Source organism: Anopheles coustani, chromosome 3 (assembly GCF_943734705.1).
Source record: "Anopheles coustani chromosome 3, idAnoCousDA_361_x.2, whole genome shotgun sequence".
Taxonomy (NCBI): Eukaryota; Metazoa; Arthropoda; class Insecta; order Diptera; family Culicidae; genus Anopheles; species Anopheles coustani.
In genome coordinates, this window is record NC_071288.1 from 18,112,381 (window position 1) to 18,132,447 (window position 20,067).

Consider the following 20,067-nt stretch of genomic DNA (forward strand, 5'->3'; position numbering starts at 1 on the left):
TCCACAATACCCGCGCGCCGTTACTTTGTCTCGATGGCGACACACGCTTGATCGAACGACGTTGGGCTGAAATATTACTTACCCCTCGCGGTGCGGTGCAATTAAATGCCCTTTTGCGAGCATAATTGCTGGTCGCCGGGTGGTTGGGAGGTACAAAACCAAGGGTGGGTTTTTTTTTACTTCTTCTCATCCATAAAACAAACTAACGCGGACCTGTGAGGTGTGTATGCGTGTGGCATGGATGTGGCTTGCTCAATCGCGGTTGCACGCATAAGTAATGAGCGAATGCCGGCCCGGAGACATGGATTTATTTCAATCGTTCACATCCGGTGCGTGCAAAAGGAATGACGAACGCTTAGGTTCGGGTGGGAACCACAGAAGCTGTAGAATTATTATTCAAGATGATGATCTAGATTTTAGTAGAACTACAATTCATCTGTTAATTGATTTAGCGTTAAACTTTTCATTTGTAATAGGACATGGAATAAAACTAGTTAATTACAAACACAGGATTTAGTCTCACTGTTATTTGTATTTTGTAATTGTTAACTTCACGTCAGTTGAAACATATTTTTACATGTCAGGTGTCCGTTTAATGAATATCGTTTGTGAAAAATATTAATTTCAACTTTTGTTAATCACTGGAAAGCTTCAAAAGAATCAATAAACAATTTAAAAGAACTGTCAAAATATTTTCAAAACAGAATGAAAATTTCGTTGAAACCGAGGTACATTTTTAAATTTATAAATTAATAATTTAATAATTATAGCAATGGTGATAAAAGCAACAGCTTTGGATGTGCAGCAAGCAGAAATAAGGATGAGATGATCATTTTTCCAATTAAAGAAATTGTTAAAGTGTATCTTTGGAAAGATTAATTACATTTAAACCTTGTTACCCGGAAAACATAAAAAGAAGCTGCGGTGGTGGTATGCAAAGCTGAAAGCTGAAAAGACTATAGAATTACTAAGTATTATTCAACCACGCTGACGTCGCTAACGGATTAAGACTGACCTTAATATTTGCAACATCTCATAGGAGAAAAATACCACACTCAACCTTGGGTATCCAATCACTTGTCCGCCAGCTGATTACATATACTGGCACACATTGTTTGGTGGGTGCCATTTGAAACAAAACAGAAATGTTAAAATTGTCATCCTCAAACGCGCCTCGGGAAAGCCGCCGAACTTACATCACCCGAACAGCTCGAGAAAAACAAAACCGACCAACCTAATCGACCGCAAACGTGCCCGGATCGAAACCAACGCGATGCCCGGATTGAATGTGGGCCTTTCTTAACAACAATCCGTCACCCGATCGACCGATCGATTCCCGATCGACTCAAAATAACTAGTCCACCCTCCCCCCTTCCCATCCACTGATTGACGTCGCTTGCAGTTTTAGGTCTTCTAATTTGCTTCCTTTTACAAAGGGACTTTTACAAAGCCTTTCTTTAACCCACCCCACCAAACACTGATGCAACTCAAAATTTGTGAACAACAAATTGAACCAAAGCGAAGCGAACGACGGAGTGAAGCAATTAACTGCGATCCGGGGGCCGTTTTTACACACCTCATGCTTCCGTTTCGGAATTTTCAAACCGCGATGGAGTCGAACCGTGCGTATTTTGCTGTTAAACAATTAACCAAACCTGAAGGCCTAATGGGTGTCGTGTAGGAAGGAATGTAGCTTCGGTTGGGGCACGCGTGAACAAATGAACCTTGATTGGTGATGAGCATTTAATCGGTTGCATAAAAGCATGGATTTGACCATGGAGCGAGTCAAATATAATGGTTGGAAACGATTTTAAATTTTCTGAACTTATTTTTTCAATATCCCATCAAATTTAATCTTTAATATTGGTTTTTATCTCTTTGCAATATCAAAAAGTTCATTTTAGAGGAACAAGCCTGACCTTCTCACTCCTTCGATCGCTACTGCAAGGTTTTGCAAACACAACCCCTTCTAACACTTCAACCTAAAACCCATGTCTTTCCAATCGTAAAGGCGTACATTGGAACGTAATTTCCATTTTCCCATAAGCTGAAATTAACAACACAGGACCAAACGACACCGGCGTCGCCTAAAGTTCAGTATCATCGGGACGGGAAATTGACGGTTGTCGGGATGAAAATTGAAGTTTAAATTACGAACATTCTCTCGGGTGCGGACGGCTACCCGTCTTTTGGTGCCTTCGGGAAAAACGAAGGGCCAACCCATGGCGAAGGCTTCGTTGATTACTTCTGAAAGTGAGAGGGCAGGAAGAGTGAAAAAAAGGCACAGGCGTCAATAGATGCTAACAGGATCATTTTGAGAAACCAAGTAGCTGTGCGGTGCGGGAAAATTGGCATCTATCGGTTTGCCGTTCCCGATGGAGCGTTTTTGCTCCGTGGGTTTGCACTTTCTCCGCGCAATGAGGCAACGATGGATGGCTATGGTTTACGACACGATGGATTTGACGATCCCAACCTTCGTCTTGAACCCCGCAACGGGGGATCGGTTTTTACCATTCGGTCCGCATTCGATGCAATCCGATACGATGCATCTGCATCCAGACGGCCAAAGCCGTCAAACGGGAGTTTGATTCGAACGGCACGGATGATGCTGATGGAGTTCTGCGAAACCGGGTGGTTTGGAGATGTGCCGACCAGCGAACAAGCAAGAAGGACGTTGACGATGATGACCACTTGTGTTCGGGTGGTTCGTTGAATAAATTATTACTCTGCACCCTCGGAGACGCTCTGCGGGTGCCTCGGTGAACACGTGGTTGCATTTGTCTTGCACTTCTGTTTGCGATGCACTTTCACCGCGATCAGCTAACGAGACGATCGGCCCAAGTGGATTGCAATTCCAGTTTAGATGAATTAGAACGCGCAGTTTCGAGTTACATAAGTGCACTCCGAGGCTTTAATGTGTCGAAAAGAGCAGAAAGGTTTATCTGACATCTTTGGTGGAGATCAGAGAGAATATTAGTTATGAGATATGATAAAACACTGAAGTATAGAGGAAAACATTTCCTTATATGGATAAGAACGTCGTATCGACAGCATTATAAACATGATAAACGCAAAGCATTTGATTCATTTTTAAATATTACCAAAGATGTAGACCTCAGTTTCCAGTATGAACTTTTAGTCCGAAAAGCTAACAGGGTTTTGTTTTAGAGTTTTTTACATCATATCGTATTTTACTATTATTTCCCTATAATATTTAAACTTCACTCAGCTTTTGATTGTGTTTCACTCCTTTAACCAAAAATTTCCATAATTTACAACAGAAAACCGACCTTATAGATATCTTTAAGGAAAACTTTTCTTCTTATGAATCTTCCCTCGTTTGTTGTGAATCTTCCCTCATTATCGAATTCCTCTAAAGAACCTTTTCCTAGCGGTACCATAATTGACGATAACTAATACCCGACAGCGCGGTGCTTCACCGGTCATTCCATAGCCTCCGTCTTCCACATCGCCCCGGAGTCCTGTGGCTAGAGGGTGACGTAAGTGGCCACTTTGAAAAGGTATCCCTTAAACACTAGGCCCGCTTCGTCGATCAACCAACGACGCGGCGGTGACTTACTAATCTGGAAAATGTTTAACACAAAGCTCCACACAGCGCCATCGAAGCCCCCCGGAGTCGGCACGGTGGCGATGACTCGGTCAGATTTTCCACCCGGGCACCAGGCGGGCATTCATTTGCGTGGTGCATCGGGGCAACGATGCGGAGCCGGAGAACTGTTTTCATAACACCATAACTTACCCGCGCCATCTTGTCCGAGATGAGGCCTCCAACTATCGGCGTGCACGGTGGTGGACCCGAAGACATCGCACGGGCTACTGAGACTCGCACCGATTGTGGCCGCGCTCGTGCGCTTTAGTTCGAGCAATTTCACACTTAAAACCATCAATTTGTACGCGGCAGATGGCGGGTTGGAAGATAAATGGATCCCGCTGGGGGCCGTTATGAGACGATGACCACTCGTCATCATCGCTATTGTTTTCTCACCGGGAGCTCTACGAATCTTGTCGAACGATCGAAGCTCCGTGGATTGATGCGCTTTCCGTCCACTCCGTTCCGGGAAAGCCGCCTTTTGTGTGCCGCACTGATTTCTTTCGGAGCAAAAGTTGTCACATTACTTCACGGAACCGACAAACGGGGAAATGGTCAAAGCTGAAAGACCTTCACGGACGGCTTTTGGAGGAACTGCCCGGTGCGGAAAATATGCGTGATGTTTTCGCTATCACCCAGCAGAACGGGAAACTCACGTTTCGAAGTGCCACAAAGTTGTACAACTGTCGTCGACAGCCGGCAGCGACGGCACGGTAGACCAGACAAGCAAGCGATGGCTTGTTGTTAAATGTCTCTTTACTCGAACCGCTGGTAGAAAACCCCTTTCCCTCCGGTTGACGGTTGACACTCCCCTGACTTCAGCAGACTGCTGATATGCTTTCCGTGGGGTTGGGTGGGCTCAAAAACATATCCTATGTTATAATACCACCTAATCCGATAGGGATAATCGTTACGTTGGTCGCTGTATTACTTTTTTTGCAACCGGTTTCCCATTGGAGCCCAAGTTTTTCCTATCAAATTTGTTTTTCTCAATCGCGGCCCCGGTAGTGCAGGAAGAAAAACGCCCAACTCGTGGGTTTGAACTGTTTTCCTGGTTTTAATTTCAACATCAGCACTTACATCAGGGACTGGTATCCTGCAGGAAGTGGTGGTTATTTAGTGAGCTATATTTAAACGCAACGCTGTTATGTCTTATGCACAACATGGGCGAAACATTTTCAAATAATTTTTTTCCAATTTTTACTAAGCCTTCTTTCTTGTTATGAACTTTTTCCTTGTCATTTATTTTATGTTAATCGGTATTAAAGAAAGCAAATGCATGGGAAACAATTTGAAAACTCCTTCAAACCCATCATCAAATGAAGACGCCTTTCCTATAACGAGCAATGTACAAAGGTGTCAATAATAATTTGGCTTCCCCATTTCAAAATTCACCCGAAGCGTTGGTTAAAAATGCATCAAGAAAAATTATTACACCAACGGAAACGCATCAATGAAACGGTTAAGGCTTAAAATAATAAACGCTCACAGGACCGCACAAACCTGGCTGCGGGGAATAAAAATATGCGTATACATAAATAATCCGCACCATTCATTCATTCAGCCGGACGTGCGTGCTACCGGACCATTTGATTTGTTAAACAAGCTTACCGAAATACCAGTTCCGGTCGAGCAACATTCCGCACACCGTCGGGGTGTCTGACAGAATGGAGAAGAAACAGCCGAAGAAAATAGTAAAAAAGCAATTCAAAACAAACAAGAGCTAATTGAATGAAACAACGAATGAAAAGAGTGTAAAAAAAGCATAAACATATAAAAATAATGAAGATATAATTAACGATTCTAATTGCTTTTCGTAAACGGCAGTGTTTGGTAACTTGAACAATGATTTTCAAGTTCCCTTTCTTATTTACCAATCGAGCCCTCGAGTGCCATACTTCGGGCAAGTAGTCGCTTTCCAATCAAGGCTCATCGCAAAGACCTTCAGGGTAGATGTTAACTGAGCTGGTGAAGGAAGTCCTTGGGTCTAAAATGTTCATTCAACTTGAACCTTAAATGTTCCCGTAAGTAACTGGAGAAAGTAGCATCAGCTCGGAAGTACAAAACGCCAAGCGGAAGTTTTTGAACATTTTCTGAATTCTCCCTTTCCAAAACATCCTAAAATTTTGAGTAAAGAAATGAAAAAATTTAAGCATGAGTTTGTTTACATTAATCGAAATTAATTCGTAGTAATATACACCAAAGAACACATGTTTGAATTCAAGTACCTCTAGCTCTTGGCAATTTTTCAAACTTTAAAGAGCTTTCTCAGCTCTAATGCACACTTGGATTTGTTTTTCTTTCCCTCCACTAGTGCTCCCCATTTTATTTTGCTTGCCAGACTTGTGCTACACTAACCCCGCGGGGTGTTCGTACTTGCGTAACTTCCGTTTGCGCTCCGTTTGGCAAGGTTTCCTTTTCGTACCGAGGCATGGCTGTTTTTTTCTTCGAACACCAGTTAAAAACAAAACAGAACACCAAAAGAGTAAAAAGAAGACGTGTTTTTCCAAACGCACTCTCACTTTTCTCCACCATACGTCCCGGGCCGGTCTGCCACCCGCGTTCCCCGGTTCCTGTTTCCCATATCAAGACCATCGGAAAACCACGAGCGTAACGCGACCTCGCGCAATAGGTCACGCAAATGGCGCAAAAATCGTTACGGACGCATTTTGGGCCACCACTTCTGGGATCTCATGTTCGGGGGGGGCGCTGTACCGTGGAGGCGCTGCTGGGGTCAAAAAGTAAATTAGGCCAACGGTGAAGAAGCGCGCGAAGCCAAATAGCCGAAGCCAAAAACAAAATAGTAAGATTTGTTCGAACCCAAAGGAGGTGCACGTGAAACGGCACTTAACAGCAAAAAAGCGGGGAATTAATGAGATGTCCCACGAAATTGGAAGTTTGCACGCACCCGCACGTCGCGCACACCAGACGCGGTACCATCGACACGGTCAGCGTGATTCCGGTGTTACGTGAAGGGGGTTAATTTTGCGGTATGAGAGATTTTGACATGATGCATTTCACACGACCCGAGGTGTTGCGTGGCTGTCGTGAAGAGTGTGAGCATCTTCCAAGTCTCCCAGGAACCCTGGATTTCTGAAGCTCTGTAAAGGTCATAAATAATCATCCATATGAAAATAACGCATTAAAGGAGATGGACTCAATATCTTGCATTGCAAGTTAAGAAGCTAAGGTAAAATAAAAATGTATATGGCGGTATCAAAGTAGTTTATTGCTGAATGCGTTCCTAACCATTTCAATTCCCGTTAAATGCATGTCATTTTTAAAGAAAGCGCCTTGTAAACCTCCTGCTCTTTTTGTCCCGTCAAACATTTACGTAAACCACGATTTCGCAACCGGGTTTGTCGAAAGCGACTGTTCCGACGCAATGGTGTATCAAAACAATGCACGGCGCCAGGTTCAGGGTCTCGGGTCGTTACTCGGTTGAAATGTAAAACAAACCAATCCCAAACACGACGCACACGCACACACACACCATGGGCGACGTTATTCTGGCTAACATTTGTAGACTTTTGTCCGTCGGACATGTCCGAAACGGAGAATTCTTTCCTCTCGGGCTCGGCTGGCTAAACAACCGAACAGCTGTACGTGCCGGTTGCGGGTCAGCAGTGGTGCGTCCGGAACAACACCGCCACAAAACCACGGGACGCGGATATTTAAGATATACCAGCAGCAGGGAACGCCTAGCCATTTCATTTGCCGTCGAGCGATAGTTGAGTCGGTGCCGGGTACGAACAGCGTCCACTTGGAATAAGAGGTGGCGTTGGTAGGAAGTGCGTTTTTAAGATGGCCGATTGGATGCTCCGTGCCGCGGTAGTGTTGTGTGGAATCGCACTCATTCCGAACAGTGTCGACGCCCAGTATGGCCTGCGTAGAACTCCGCATGTACTCAGTCTTGAGGACTTCGACTCGGACGAGTTGGTACCGGTGGTGCGATCCGTTGTACCGGTTGCTAAAGATGGCGGGTACAGGCGGAACTACCGGTCACATCCCACCGTTGGCAAACCGACAGTGTTGACTCCGGCCGAACAGCTACCGCTCTCTGACGATCTGATCGAGCATCTGGAGTCGCTGCTGCGGATGGCACAGCAGAGGCGGAAGAGGATGCGCTCCAAGGCAGTGGCTAGTCAATCGGAAGGAAACTCGGTTGCCACAGCAACCCCGATGCCAACTACCGGCGAGTCGATAAACCGCACGACGCCAGTATCTGCTGAGGTGACCCCGACACCCACGACCACTCCCGCAAGCTCCAGAGAGATTGGCAAGAAATGGTTCCCGGTGCTGCTGCAGGAAGCGATCGAGAATGTGCTCCGTCAGAATGACACCGACGACGAGCTGGATGAACTGGTCGATCACATTGCGGCCGGCAGTGGAACGTACCGGTTCGAGACAAGGCCGGGTGATCGTTTTGACGACGACTTCCAGCAATTGAACGAGCATCTGAGCTCGCGTCGGAATGAATTGCGGCGTACGGAGGAAGCGTCCGAAGGTCGGTACAATCCTCTACCCCAGTGGAGTAATGTCCAGCACCAGCTTGGCTCGGGAGTTCCGTACGTGGTGAACGTGTTCAACAACACCCATATCGGATATATCGTCATGAAGGTATCGAACGATTCGGAAATTGTTGTTCAAGAATCCCCCGAAGGTGAGATGGACGGGCCCAATAAAGGCACGTCCGGTATAGACTTGGGACGTCGAGCGCGTAAAATACTTCCCCCGGTAGTGGAAGAACATCTGGTACCTCGGAGGAAGTCTTCACTGGCGAAGGGCTATCAGAAGTTGACCACGCATGCTACGTTTAGTAGCAACCCGCGACAGCATCCGTATGTCTACAAGACGACCGCGGGAGTCCCGGGGGGACCACAAACACCGGAACCACCGTTTTTCAACCTCCTCAAGACGCCCGATACGGAGCCGATTAAGTATCGCGTCCTGTTGCGGAACAACAATGATATCCAGCCGGACAAAATGAATATGCGGCTTCCGCTGCACGGAAAGTCCAAGATCCAAGGACGCACGAACCATGGCCGTGGGAGACCAACGGTCCCAAAGCATCCGTCGATGCCCATACTGTACAGCCAAGGGCCAGGTCCGGTGATGGAACGGAAACACAATCCACTCGCTGCCATGGTAGATGTATCTTCGGTGGAGTTTGCCGTCGATTCAAGGCCGGCTGGTGGACATGGGCGCGTTGTGCGCCGATTCGACTACGAAAGCCTGGAAGAGGAACTCCCGTACGAGGAGGCAGAGTTCACCTACCCGGACACGGTGACCGAGCCGACGGCAAAACTTCTCGCGACCGGAAGGCACTCCCCATCGAAAAGTAACTCCATCGACGAACGGACGCGTGGGACCACCTGGGAACCGTACGCAGAAACCCGGAAGTACAACCTACGGCGCACGTTTGGCCCGTCGGGTTCGAAGGAACCCTCGGAGCGCCATACTAGCCCCACGCCACCCACCAGCCCCGTCACGACACCCGAACCGGACTCCTTCGAGGAGGATGAACCGTTGCACCAAGCCACCACGAATGTGTTTCTCAAGGCGAAGAAGGACTGGAAACGGGGCGACGGCCGTTCCCGGAAACAGCTGCAATCTGAAGACGCGTCAGAAAACAGGTCCGGCCCGCTGAAGGTGACCTTCGACACCAGGGAAGATCCATTGAGCAGTTTGTTCGAGACGGACGTAGGGAAAGGCAAACGAACCTTCAAGAAAGCTGGAAAGAAGCGACTTCCGTGGCAAAGCTCGGAGGAAATGCACGACGAGTCGAGATCGTAAGAGGAAGTCTGGCTTGGTCGATATTTTGTAAATACTTCATGCCATAACACGATACGTCCAGGTGGTTGTTATTGTTGATTCTAGGATTAGGTGATATTAGAGCGTTAGATCGACTTGTGGTGTAGTAAGGTTTTTATAAAAAATAAAATTTAAAAAATACAATACTAAAACATTACAAGGGATAATTATTCAAATAACAAAGAAGAAAAACATCACTTCACTACTTTTATTTTGAAAATGAAATGACGCAATCATAACGATGTGAATGTCGACAGATGTTATTAAATTTTGTAAAATCTATTCATATCATTCTGCATTCATTCTTACTCAGAATGTGGTTCCTTTTTCACTCTTCGGCATGAACAAAATGCCTAGAACAACAAACCATTTTCAAACTTTGTTGAAACAATACCCATGTACGAATTCACTCATCTAGATAGTCTGCAAAAGTGGCTTGTTGGCACGATATTTCAAGATACAAAGGGAAATTGTAGAATTGTGAATCTAAACATAAAAATAAAAATATTTAATACCTTCAATATCTTTTGAGGGACTCGTAAAACTTTATCTTGATGATCAAAAGGTTTCTTTTTAGAACTGTCTGTTGTTTATCAAACCATCCAGTTTTTATTAAATTAAATTAAATTTGGCTTGATTTAAACGCCTAATTTTCGTTCTACACCTTTCAAGTGCCCCAGCATGGTTTATTTTGTCAATTCAATAATCAAATGTGTTATTTATAAATAGGTCGTTCTGTCGAAGATGTAGGATTATCTAAAACAAGAGATAAACTAACACTATCTCGTTTGATCTGTGCAACTAAAGCACACAAGTCTTATTAATGGTACTTGTAGGTGGTTACGGACATCACCTTGTCCTAGCCATTCAGAGCGTGTACACTAACCGTTCCTTTTATCGCCATGTAGCAAAGGATGACGGCCCAGCGCTCCAGCACATGCCACATCAAGTTGCATAAGCATCATGTGGCGCGATAAAACCATCAAAGAAACGTACATTCTATGCTCATCCCGACGCGACGCTTGTCGCCATTGGCATAAAATGGAAAAAAAAGTGTCGCAATGCTCTCGGCATCAGTTTCATTAATCTTATTACCACTTGTCGCCACGGCCGATGTCGATTACTCACTTATCGTTCGTACCGATCGCGGGCGGCCATCGCAAGCAGGTGGCGTTTTGCGACGCTTTTTGCGAGCGACTACATTTGCGAACGCGCGAACGGTTAATTTCCCCGCGGTTACGTGAAGACGGATGCACCACCCTGTGACTAATTTTCCCGCGAACCGCGAACCGAAGCGACGAATGAAACGAACCACAACCGGTCGATCGCCGCGGCACGTCCCAGTCGAAGAAGCGACTCTCCTCCCGAAATCTCCGGCAGCGATCTTCGCTTCTGCTTTCCCTCAAACGGCCCCAAAACTCTCGCTGAGTTCGGTGGGGTGGGAGTCCGATGCGACAACGGTTGGCTCGTTTGGGGGAATAAACGGGACCGTCCCTTGGCGGAGGTTGGGGGAGGGACATTTCGCTCCCCTTCCGAATGTACGGAATCGAAATGGATGCACCCGGATTGAGTCGAGAGGAATCGGATTCGAGAAAGGGTGAATGAAACGAACGAACGTCTGCAGCGAAAGGCTCTACGGTCTCCCGGGGTGGGCACTCGGTGGTAACCCTTTCCCCCTGTCGAGCGCGACCCGTTCCAAGAGGCGCCGAATGCCGAAGAAAACCGTGCCAAACGCCGCGCAATTCGTTTAGACGCAAGCGAGCGGCCGAGGCGTAAGTGCGTGCGCATCGTTTGCTCCGGCAAACCGAACTGGAAAACTGACCGCGTAGGCGTGCTGCGTGTGTGTGTGTGTGCTTGTGCTTGGGTGTAGGTCCGTGTCCAAGTTGTAGTTCGCGAGTGTTGTGATGCACGAAAAGTGCACCGGAAGCTCTGGCCAATTTTTCCTGGTGTGAACAAAGTGCGCAAAACGTGTGGAGAAAACTTCCAAGGGGAAAATACCAACAGAACAGTGTCCAACGCAATCGATTTCGTGCGACGTGAGTTTTCCGAACCGTGTGGTGCGGAAGGGTTTGGCGGGAAAAAACCGCACGGACGGGTCGTGGCAGGAAAAACGTGTGCAGTGTAGTACTTTAGTACTTAATAAGACACCGAAGTTGAGTTTTTAGTTCCAGGCGAAAAAAGAACCACCATAAGGGATTTTCTTTGTGGCACATCGTCCTTCTTCGGATCGAAGGACATTCCACGGATACAAGCAGGTTGCAGATTTGTTGGAGCGAACGAGAACTGTGCAACATGAGGTGGCTAATTGTGGTAGGTTTCTAAAAATAAAAGTTCTCAATCGGGATGCAAAACATCCTTGTAAGCCAAAATAACAAAACAACAAATATGTAGAGTTGTGAACAAATTTAGGGATCCTAAATTGTTTTATTAAACGACCTTACTATCATTTGAAAATACGCGCAATTTTATCTTCACCACCTTCACCTTTCCGTGAGCATGGCCGGAAGTAGTTTGCCTGCCATTTGCCTTTTTTATTCGGCTGCTTCCGTTTCAATGTTGAACATCCGATTGGAAATTGCTCACTAATGGATCGCCACAAAACGGGTGAAGGACGATTGGCGGCGTTATTTGATATGTCGTGGTGGAAAAATGGCTCGATCGCTCGATGGGAAACGGTTTTGTTTCGTTCTTCTTTCGATTGCCATTTAGTGCTTTTTTTTTACTGTACCTGTGATCATTTGCATTTCCGATCGTTTTGGCGTCTCCTTGAGGATCACAGCATATCATTAGGCTTGTGTAGATTACTTAACACCTTTGAGGCTGTTGGGAAGCTGTGAATTCAATCAACCCGAACATATCATTTGAAAATGTTAAAATGTTTAATGAAAAATGTACATTCAAGTATGCTGGATAAATGAGTGAATTGATTATACTTGACCGATGTTTTCCTTTCGTATGTTTATCCATTCTTTTATTTGATTGTGTAAAATTCAGAAGTGTGCTTGCTCTGTAATGTCCAGAGTTAAATGTTGTTCTCTTTTTTTGACTCAAGCAAAAAGATGACCCCTTTTATATGAAGAAAAGATGTTTTATTAATGCATGTTTAAAATATTGAAATTTATACTCTCTTTGTCGATTATCCTTTCTACGACGAAAGCACATCTTCAATAAATGTGTTTCTCTACTTTTGTTACTCTATATTCATCTATTAAGCATACGACTGAATCCTCCATGAAACGAAACAAGTGTTTGTTTCATATTTCTTTTGATGCGAAAAGAAGCCCTTTTAACAACACTTCAATTTTTTACAAATCTCATGCAACCATTGAATAACGACCGATACAATGAAATGCCGAAGAAAATGGCTCCACTGACACACAACTATTGTTTACTCTTCCACCGAGCCCTGGATCAATAGTTTTGTTGCGACCATAAAATCCTCCCGACACCTTTGTGTCCGTAATCCAACCCAGCCTCCCGCCAACCCGTGTCCGAGTGGTTTTGCTAGGCGATATTTGAATGATAAAAAGGCGTTTACATCTTGATTCGAGCGTGTTTGCGCTCACGGTTCGACATCGGGTGGCGTATGGCATAACGGAACCAACCTCCTACCGAGTCAGGGTGCCCAGGAGGGGAGGTGGGTGAGCATCACACCTGCTGCAACCCTCTTCCTGCGCCAACACCGTGGAAGTTGCTTGCGTAATTGTAATCGATGGTCGTGTGCAACAACAATACCGATGCTATCGAGCCTGTTCAGGTTCGTCTTCCGACTTCACTGATGCCCGTGGGGGGTTGTATTTTTTTTTATCCCCTCGACGGAAGCGGCCATATGCCAAGTTCGATCGATTACCGGTTTCTGAGAGTAAAGCGGGCCCGTTTGCAGAGCGGCGCACGGTTGTAATCTGCCGTTGCAATTTCCCAGCCAAGATTAATGATATTGATTATGTTTAATATTGTTGATCATGCTAACAATGTTGGATCTTTGATAGTTTTCCTTGTGTACTTTTACACTGTGGTTTAAGGTTCACCAAAGATTTTAAAGAAGGTCGAAGACATCTGAAAAGCACTTTTTTATTCCGTAGATGCAATTCGATTGGCTTCTATATTTTGTAACAAATCAAAACAAAATGAGAAATTGCTCCAAGGGATGCTTTTCCACCCCGTACCTCCCCATTTTCCCTCGTCAACCGTGTCTATTACCTTTTTAAGTTTTTTACGCAAGTAAATGTTTCCGACAATACATTTTTCACGCACCCCAAATTTTTTGAGAATTTGCATTTTCGGTAGTTTTTTGTTTCTTTTTATTGCGTTGCCTAATTTGCCTTTCCGCCTGTGTATGAAACACCCCCGGTCCCTCGGGGAGACGGCTCACCTTTCCCCTTCCTAAGGGTAAGTTGTGCCACACTTCACATTACAATGATGCGTAACTTTATTTGAACTGGCCTGAAGCTACGGTGGAGTTTGCCGAAAAGTACGCAACTGACGCACCCCGGAGCTGAAGGGGGGTAAAAACCGCCGATATTCATCGGCAAAGAAAAACCGCCGACCGGCTGACAGCTTTTCCGCAGCGTCGCTTTGGTTGCTACGTGTGAGTGTGTGTTTTTTTTCTATTCAATTTTTCCTTTTCTTAACCTCTGTACTTTTGCATCGAGAGGGTGGTTGTATACGGAAGATTATTTATTTTTCGTGCTGCCTCGAAAAGAGCGCTCTCCATCGCCCTCTCGCCCGAACGCGACACTCCAACACGCCGGCTCCCGGGTCGTCTCCTGAGGCACCGGATGGTTCGGCGGAGAGGAACGAGGGAAACCCGCACGCAGGGGCAACACAATTAAGCCGCCGAAAGCGCGAATCTGATCTGACTCCACAACCGGTCGAGTAAGCGAGCGTGTGTGTGTGTCTATATGTTGTGAAATGGATGCTGGTTTGTGAGCTGGCGTAATTTTCCTCGGGTCAGTCAGTCATTCGTTCAGTGAGGAAAGTCTTCAGCACCGAGCAGCTCCAGCATCTGTCGAAGAAGAGATCAGTAAAAGTAAAAGAAAATAAAAACCAGGCGGAAGATCACCTCCTTTGAAGATGCGCCTACGTTCGTTTTTGTTGTTGCAGATGCTTTTGAGTCATCTTCTACTACAACCCATCCAAAGGGGGGGTGGGAGTGCTAATTAGAAGCTCAATTAGATTTCCTAACATCTTATGACCCCCCGACAGGTGGACGGTTTTTGCTCTTGGGTTGAAAATTTTCCAGTCAACCGGGAAAAGTGAAAAGATTCGTTGCAACTTGTACCCTACCTCCGTGTGGTGTGGAAATACTTAAGGGTGAAGTGGAAAAACTCTTTGTGAGTTTCGCAATGCGCGGTAAATTTTGCAATAATATAAAAATCGGTTTGATTGACAGTAACCTATTAATAACTGTATCAGAACGAAATTAATGTGAGTGAAACAATAAAGTTTATGATTTTTTTATTTACGTATTTACTTTGGAAATTGAATTTATATTTGGAAATTGAATTTATATTTGGAAATTGAATTGAATTTGCAATTCATTTTGACTTTCTTAATTGACACTGGTAATGTTTTTGCTCATCGCAAATTTAATCAATGTTTTGTACACAGAATAAAATGTCATAGGAAGACAATTATCAGTCTAACCAAAAATGTACAAAACAGAATCATGAATTGAACAACTTTGTACCCAAAAAAAGAGATATCAACTGCTCTCCAATTACTGCCTAACACAAGACGTAAAACCAATCTTGTTGACAGACCTCAAAAACTAATCTCAACCTGAGCAAGTCCACCTTTGAATGGATGAGCTTGCAAAGGACTTACTGTTTATCTGCTAATTAGCTGATCGTGGAGCATGTGTGGTTTTTTGCTGCTTCTATTACTTCCATTGCTTCTGTTACTTACCCACTCACTCAACTCCTCACACATGAGCGCTTTCTTTCGTGTATCTAAGCACGGACCAATTAAACCCACTCGTCGCGGCTCGAGTTCGCTAATGACCTTGTCCTTAATTGAGGATCGACTTCGGTGCGTCCTTCGAACTTCTTCAGATTTGGCAGCGAGCATCAAACAGGCGGTGGCAATTAAATTTAGCAAATGTGCCCACGATGGCGAAGCAACTATAAAAGGGCACGCAATGTGAGGAGCTCAGTATGACAGGTTGTTAATGTGGTTCTCCAAAAGCGAAAAAAGCCCACAGAGCGTGCGAGCAGAGCCGCTCTCGAGGAAAATTGTTTCCCTCCCGTGTGGAAGCATACCGCAAACACAGCATAACGATTGCGCAACGGTGATAGATTTTACAACGTCGTCGAAGTGCCTGACGGTGGGGAAAAACCAACGAAGAAGATGCGCCACCAGCTGGTCGATATGGCGGACAACTTTCGACTCACGCGATAAGATCGTGCCCGGCAGTTCCCCGAGGTTGTAATAACGTAATTTAAAAAAAACAACATTTCTCCATGCGAAAATCTCCAACTCTGGTGCAGGGGGGATGCTGTTGCTGGAGGGCAACAAAATGTTTGTGAAAAACCGGCTTCAACACACCGGCGTGTCCCAGCGCGAGGCCACACTTCCTGCTTGGCAACTTTTTCTTCGGACTTTTCGGACGTCGTGCTACTCCGAAACTCACCACCTTCGGAGCGGGTCGGTCCGCTGTGATCTAACGGTTGAAATCAAATAAAAAAGGCCATTACCCACCCGACCGCCTCGCTTCTTGTCAGGGAGAAGGGTTTTCACGCCTCCTGAAAATGTTGTCCCGCGCAATTCTGCCCGGCCTTCTACCGGTTTGGCTTTTCATAAGGAGAGGGACGTTTAATTCAAGTGTGTATTTTTCGAACTACAAATCGTAAGTCTGTTATACAATCAAATGCCAGGTAGGGATCGTATAGAATGTACACAATCCTGTCGATAGATCTCGACCCGAGTGTGAATAAGGAACAAGCTCAGCCTCAGCCAGTAGCACCAACTCCAACTCGGTGGTGAATTTCTCCAACGTCAAGGTGGAAAGTCGCCCACCGTTCATCCGTAACGTGCTGTACCTGGTTGGTGCACCCAGATGGCCGATCTCTAAGTCGGAAAGTATCGATTGCTGGGTTAAATAATATGTTATCAATATCACACACCCAACCAACGGTGTCCACCGGTCCGCGATCAGCTCCGGCGCTGTACTCTCAAACTCTGACCGTATCGTGGGTTTCACTTTTTCGAACTCATTTACATAATAAAGACCAGATCGTGGCCCAGGTCGGACACCGAGCTCCGCGCGCTCCCCAATGCCGGTGCTGATCTGATCTTACAGCGACCGAAACAAACGCGACGTAAAAGAAATCACATAATCTCGGCGTTCCGTTCACATATCGTGCGCCCGATTAAAAAGTCGTTTTCGGTGCGTCCGATAATTGCTCTAGTTTGCGGATTTTTATTGAACCGTGCTTGCGGAGGCCGATCACGCACGGGTCGAAATTTTCCCTCCGACCGACGACGACGACGACGACGACGTTGGAAGCAGTGAAGAAGCGTGACGAAGAAAGTGGTCAGTAGGGTTGATTGGCGGGGAACGAAAATCACGCCCAATAGCTAGAAAGACCCGTTTATTTTCTGCAACACGAAACGCGTGGCTTTGCGCTGAACTCACGCACGGAAGCAGTAAAAGCGATATGGAAGGTGCGGTTTCATGTCAATTTAACACTTTGTACTACGGTGTGTTTTCATGTGTGCTTCGAGCTGTGATAGCTGAACCTCTGGTGGGCGGGAACGGCGTGAAAGTGAAACCGTTAGTGGGATGAACGAAGCGTGTAGAGATAGATTCCTAGAATGTTGGTCCTTAAAATAATGCATTTCAAATTACCAAACAAGGGATGGATTGTATTTTTTAACTGTTTTCTTTAGAAATGTTCTTGAGCTCCTAGGCCTGATGCACTCCTGCAGACTGGCAGTCGGAAGATTCCTTCCGCCTTTCGAGTGTTTTGAACGGAACATAACACAACAGCTAAAAGTACAACTCAACAATCATTAGTATTTTAAAATGCACCGAGGCGGTAAATTATGCAATTTCACTTAGAAAAGTCCATTTAATACAATCTTATACTCGTGAAATGAATTTAAACATGGTGGTGTGCTCCTCGTTAAAATATTTAGCGTCAAAACCGAATTGCACCACTAACACGCTTCTTTTCACCACGAACCGATGAGTGTAGCACCCTTTGCATACTTTTAGGGGCAATTCGAAGCGGGAACGCTTTTCGGTCGTCAGATTAGAAATGCACCATTCGTAGCTGATTTAATCGTTACATTTATGTTTTGCTGCACTTTCCAGTTGCTTCTGGTGTCTGTGACCCTCGCCAGTGGGGAACGAAAGGTGGAAAAACGACCAACGAAAAAGGCCCACTCGGTGAAGCCAACGAAAACGCCCAAATCCATCGTGGAAGAGTTTACCGCGCTGCCACCGGAAGATGTCGACTTCATCAAGGAGCTGGACCGGCAGTTTAGCGAGCATGGCAACAAAATCCGCATCAAGGTGGAACGCAGCAACGGGACGGACGGGAAGAACATCAAGCGAACGATCGAGGGTGATCTAGGGTAGGACTGAATTTCATTGCAAGTATGGGCACTTCTTTATCACACTTATTATTCTTTGCAGTTATGGTCACTACAGCAATCAGGCTGAGACGGGGTATCATTTTTCCAAGCCGAAATACATGATCTACCCATACTCACAGCACGACATAGCGCCAGTCCGTTCGACACACAGCACCGAGACGGTGACGGACATCGAAATCACGCCCTCCCACAGCTACGAGCTGAAACCGATCGAAGAGGTGTACCAGATCTACCCGACGCAGCAGTACTCGCAGGAGCAGCAGCAGCAGCACTACTATCACCAGCAGCCGCAGTCGCAACATCAAGCGAAACAGCTCTATCAACAACAGGACACGCCGGTGATCGTGCTCAAAATTCCCGGCCCTTCGAAGTATGCCGCCCATTTGCAGGCTTTGCTGCAGCAGTATCTCGAGGTTCGTGCGGCTCAGCTGTACAAGGAACTGGAGGAGCATGAGTTGCAACAGCAGCAGCAGCAGTTGCAGCACCAACAGCAACACACTCAACAACATTATGTCCAGGAACCGGAGGCTGTCCAGCATCATCATCATCACCATCAGCAGCAAGAACAACACACGAAAACGAAGTACAGTCAACCGGATCCGGTCTACCCGACGGAAATTGCGTACGTCCCAATGATACGCACCAGCCACAACACGTACGTGCCCCTTCCGGAACAGTACTACGACACGCCGAAGGCATCGCCAACTGCTCGTCCTACCAAGCGTCCGAACTACCGGAAAACGACCGTCACTCCGACGCACGTCACGTTCCACAGCACCGCCCAACCAGAACCAGCCTACCACTACCAAACCTACCATCCGGAGCAGCAACATCACGCGCAAGTTCACGACCAGGGACACACGCAGATCCAATATCAGTACGTTGCCGAACAACCGACAGCGCAACAGGAAGAGGAGCACGAGCCGCACTACGTCTACAGCAAACCGGTGGTGAACTTTGTTACTCCCCTACCGGACGGAGGACATCACGGGCATGCCGACCACTACCATCAGCAGCAGGAGCAGCAACAGCACCACCAGCACCAGCCGGCACAGAAGTATCCCAACTTTGCCGAGTACCACCATCACCATCGGCCGCAGCAGCAGCAGGAAGAGGACTACCTGCCGGAGCCCAAGCTGGTCGAGAACTATCCGAGCCACAAGCATACGCGCGTCGTCTACAAAAGTCCCTCGTTGAAGGCGGAACTCCAACAGGAGGCGGCACAGCACGAACATCAGCAACACGAGCACTACCACCATCATCATCAGCTGGACCAGCAGGAAGTGGCCCATCACCTGCACGAGCAGCAACAGCAGCAGCACCAGCAGCACCAGCAGCAGTACATCATACAGGAAGTGTATCCCTCTCAGGCGTCCTACTTCGAGGACAAGTCATTCGTGGAGTCCCCTGGCCAGCAGCAGGTGACGACGGATCGCAGCGAGACGGTCACACCGCACTACAACAGCGAACCGGTGGTGGCGATCACGCAGAAGCCGAAGCGGCTCTACAACTACCACGCACACTCGTCCGGTCACCATGGCTCGGGCTCGCGAGGTTCACGGATGGCCGCCAGCTCTGGCAGTAGATCCCGAACGAGCGGAAAGAGTGCCTCTAGCAAACGGGACGCCGCTGGTTCACCTTACACCGAGGAGGAGTTCCGCAAGGTCAACAAGATGGTGCAGCGTATGAAGAAGAAGAGCCGCACCACGGTGGACGATTCCGGGATGACTACCATCGGCATGATGGCGAGTCCAACGAGCCCTAGTCCTCAGATGAGCGCGTAGGACTCAACCAGCCGTTAATAAGTGAAGAGTCTAGTGAATCCTTGCCTTTTTTCAAAGCTCTTTTCTGGCATGTCTTATAGATCCCAAGAGAACCGAATGTCACAGGTGACATTTGTTCCCTCCCCCACTTTCTTTCTATCGCTTACGTTTTAACTTCCAGTGTTCTTTTTGTATTTAAATTATTAGTCGTTAGTAGGGATGCTTTTAGGAAAAGTTTCAGAGCCGCGGTGGTTCAGGAACGTTCCGGTTATTGGCATT

At 46.6% G+C, this 20,067-nt stretch overlaps 1 protein-coding gene across 1 annotated transcript; it reads left to right on the forward strand.

The window, feature by feature from the left end:
• Positions 1-11,716: 11,716 nt before the first annotated feature.
• LOC131259471 (putative uncharacterized protein DDB_G0268364) lies at positions 11,717-19,809 on the forward strand. The gene is made up of 3 exons (XM_058260971.1): positions 11,717-11,734; positions 17,742-18,004; positions 18,066-19,809. The coding sequence occupies exons 1-3, from the start codon at positions 11,717-11,719 to the stop codon at positions 19,807-19,809; spliced, it is 2,025 nt and encodes a 674-aa protein (XP_058116954.1).
• The last annotated feature ends 258 nt before the right edge of the window (positions 19,810-20,067 follow it).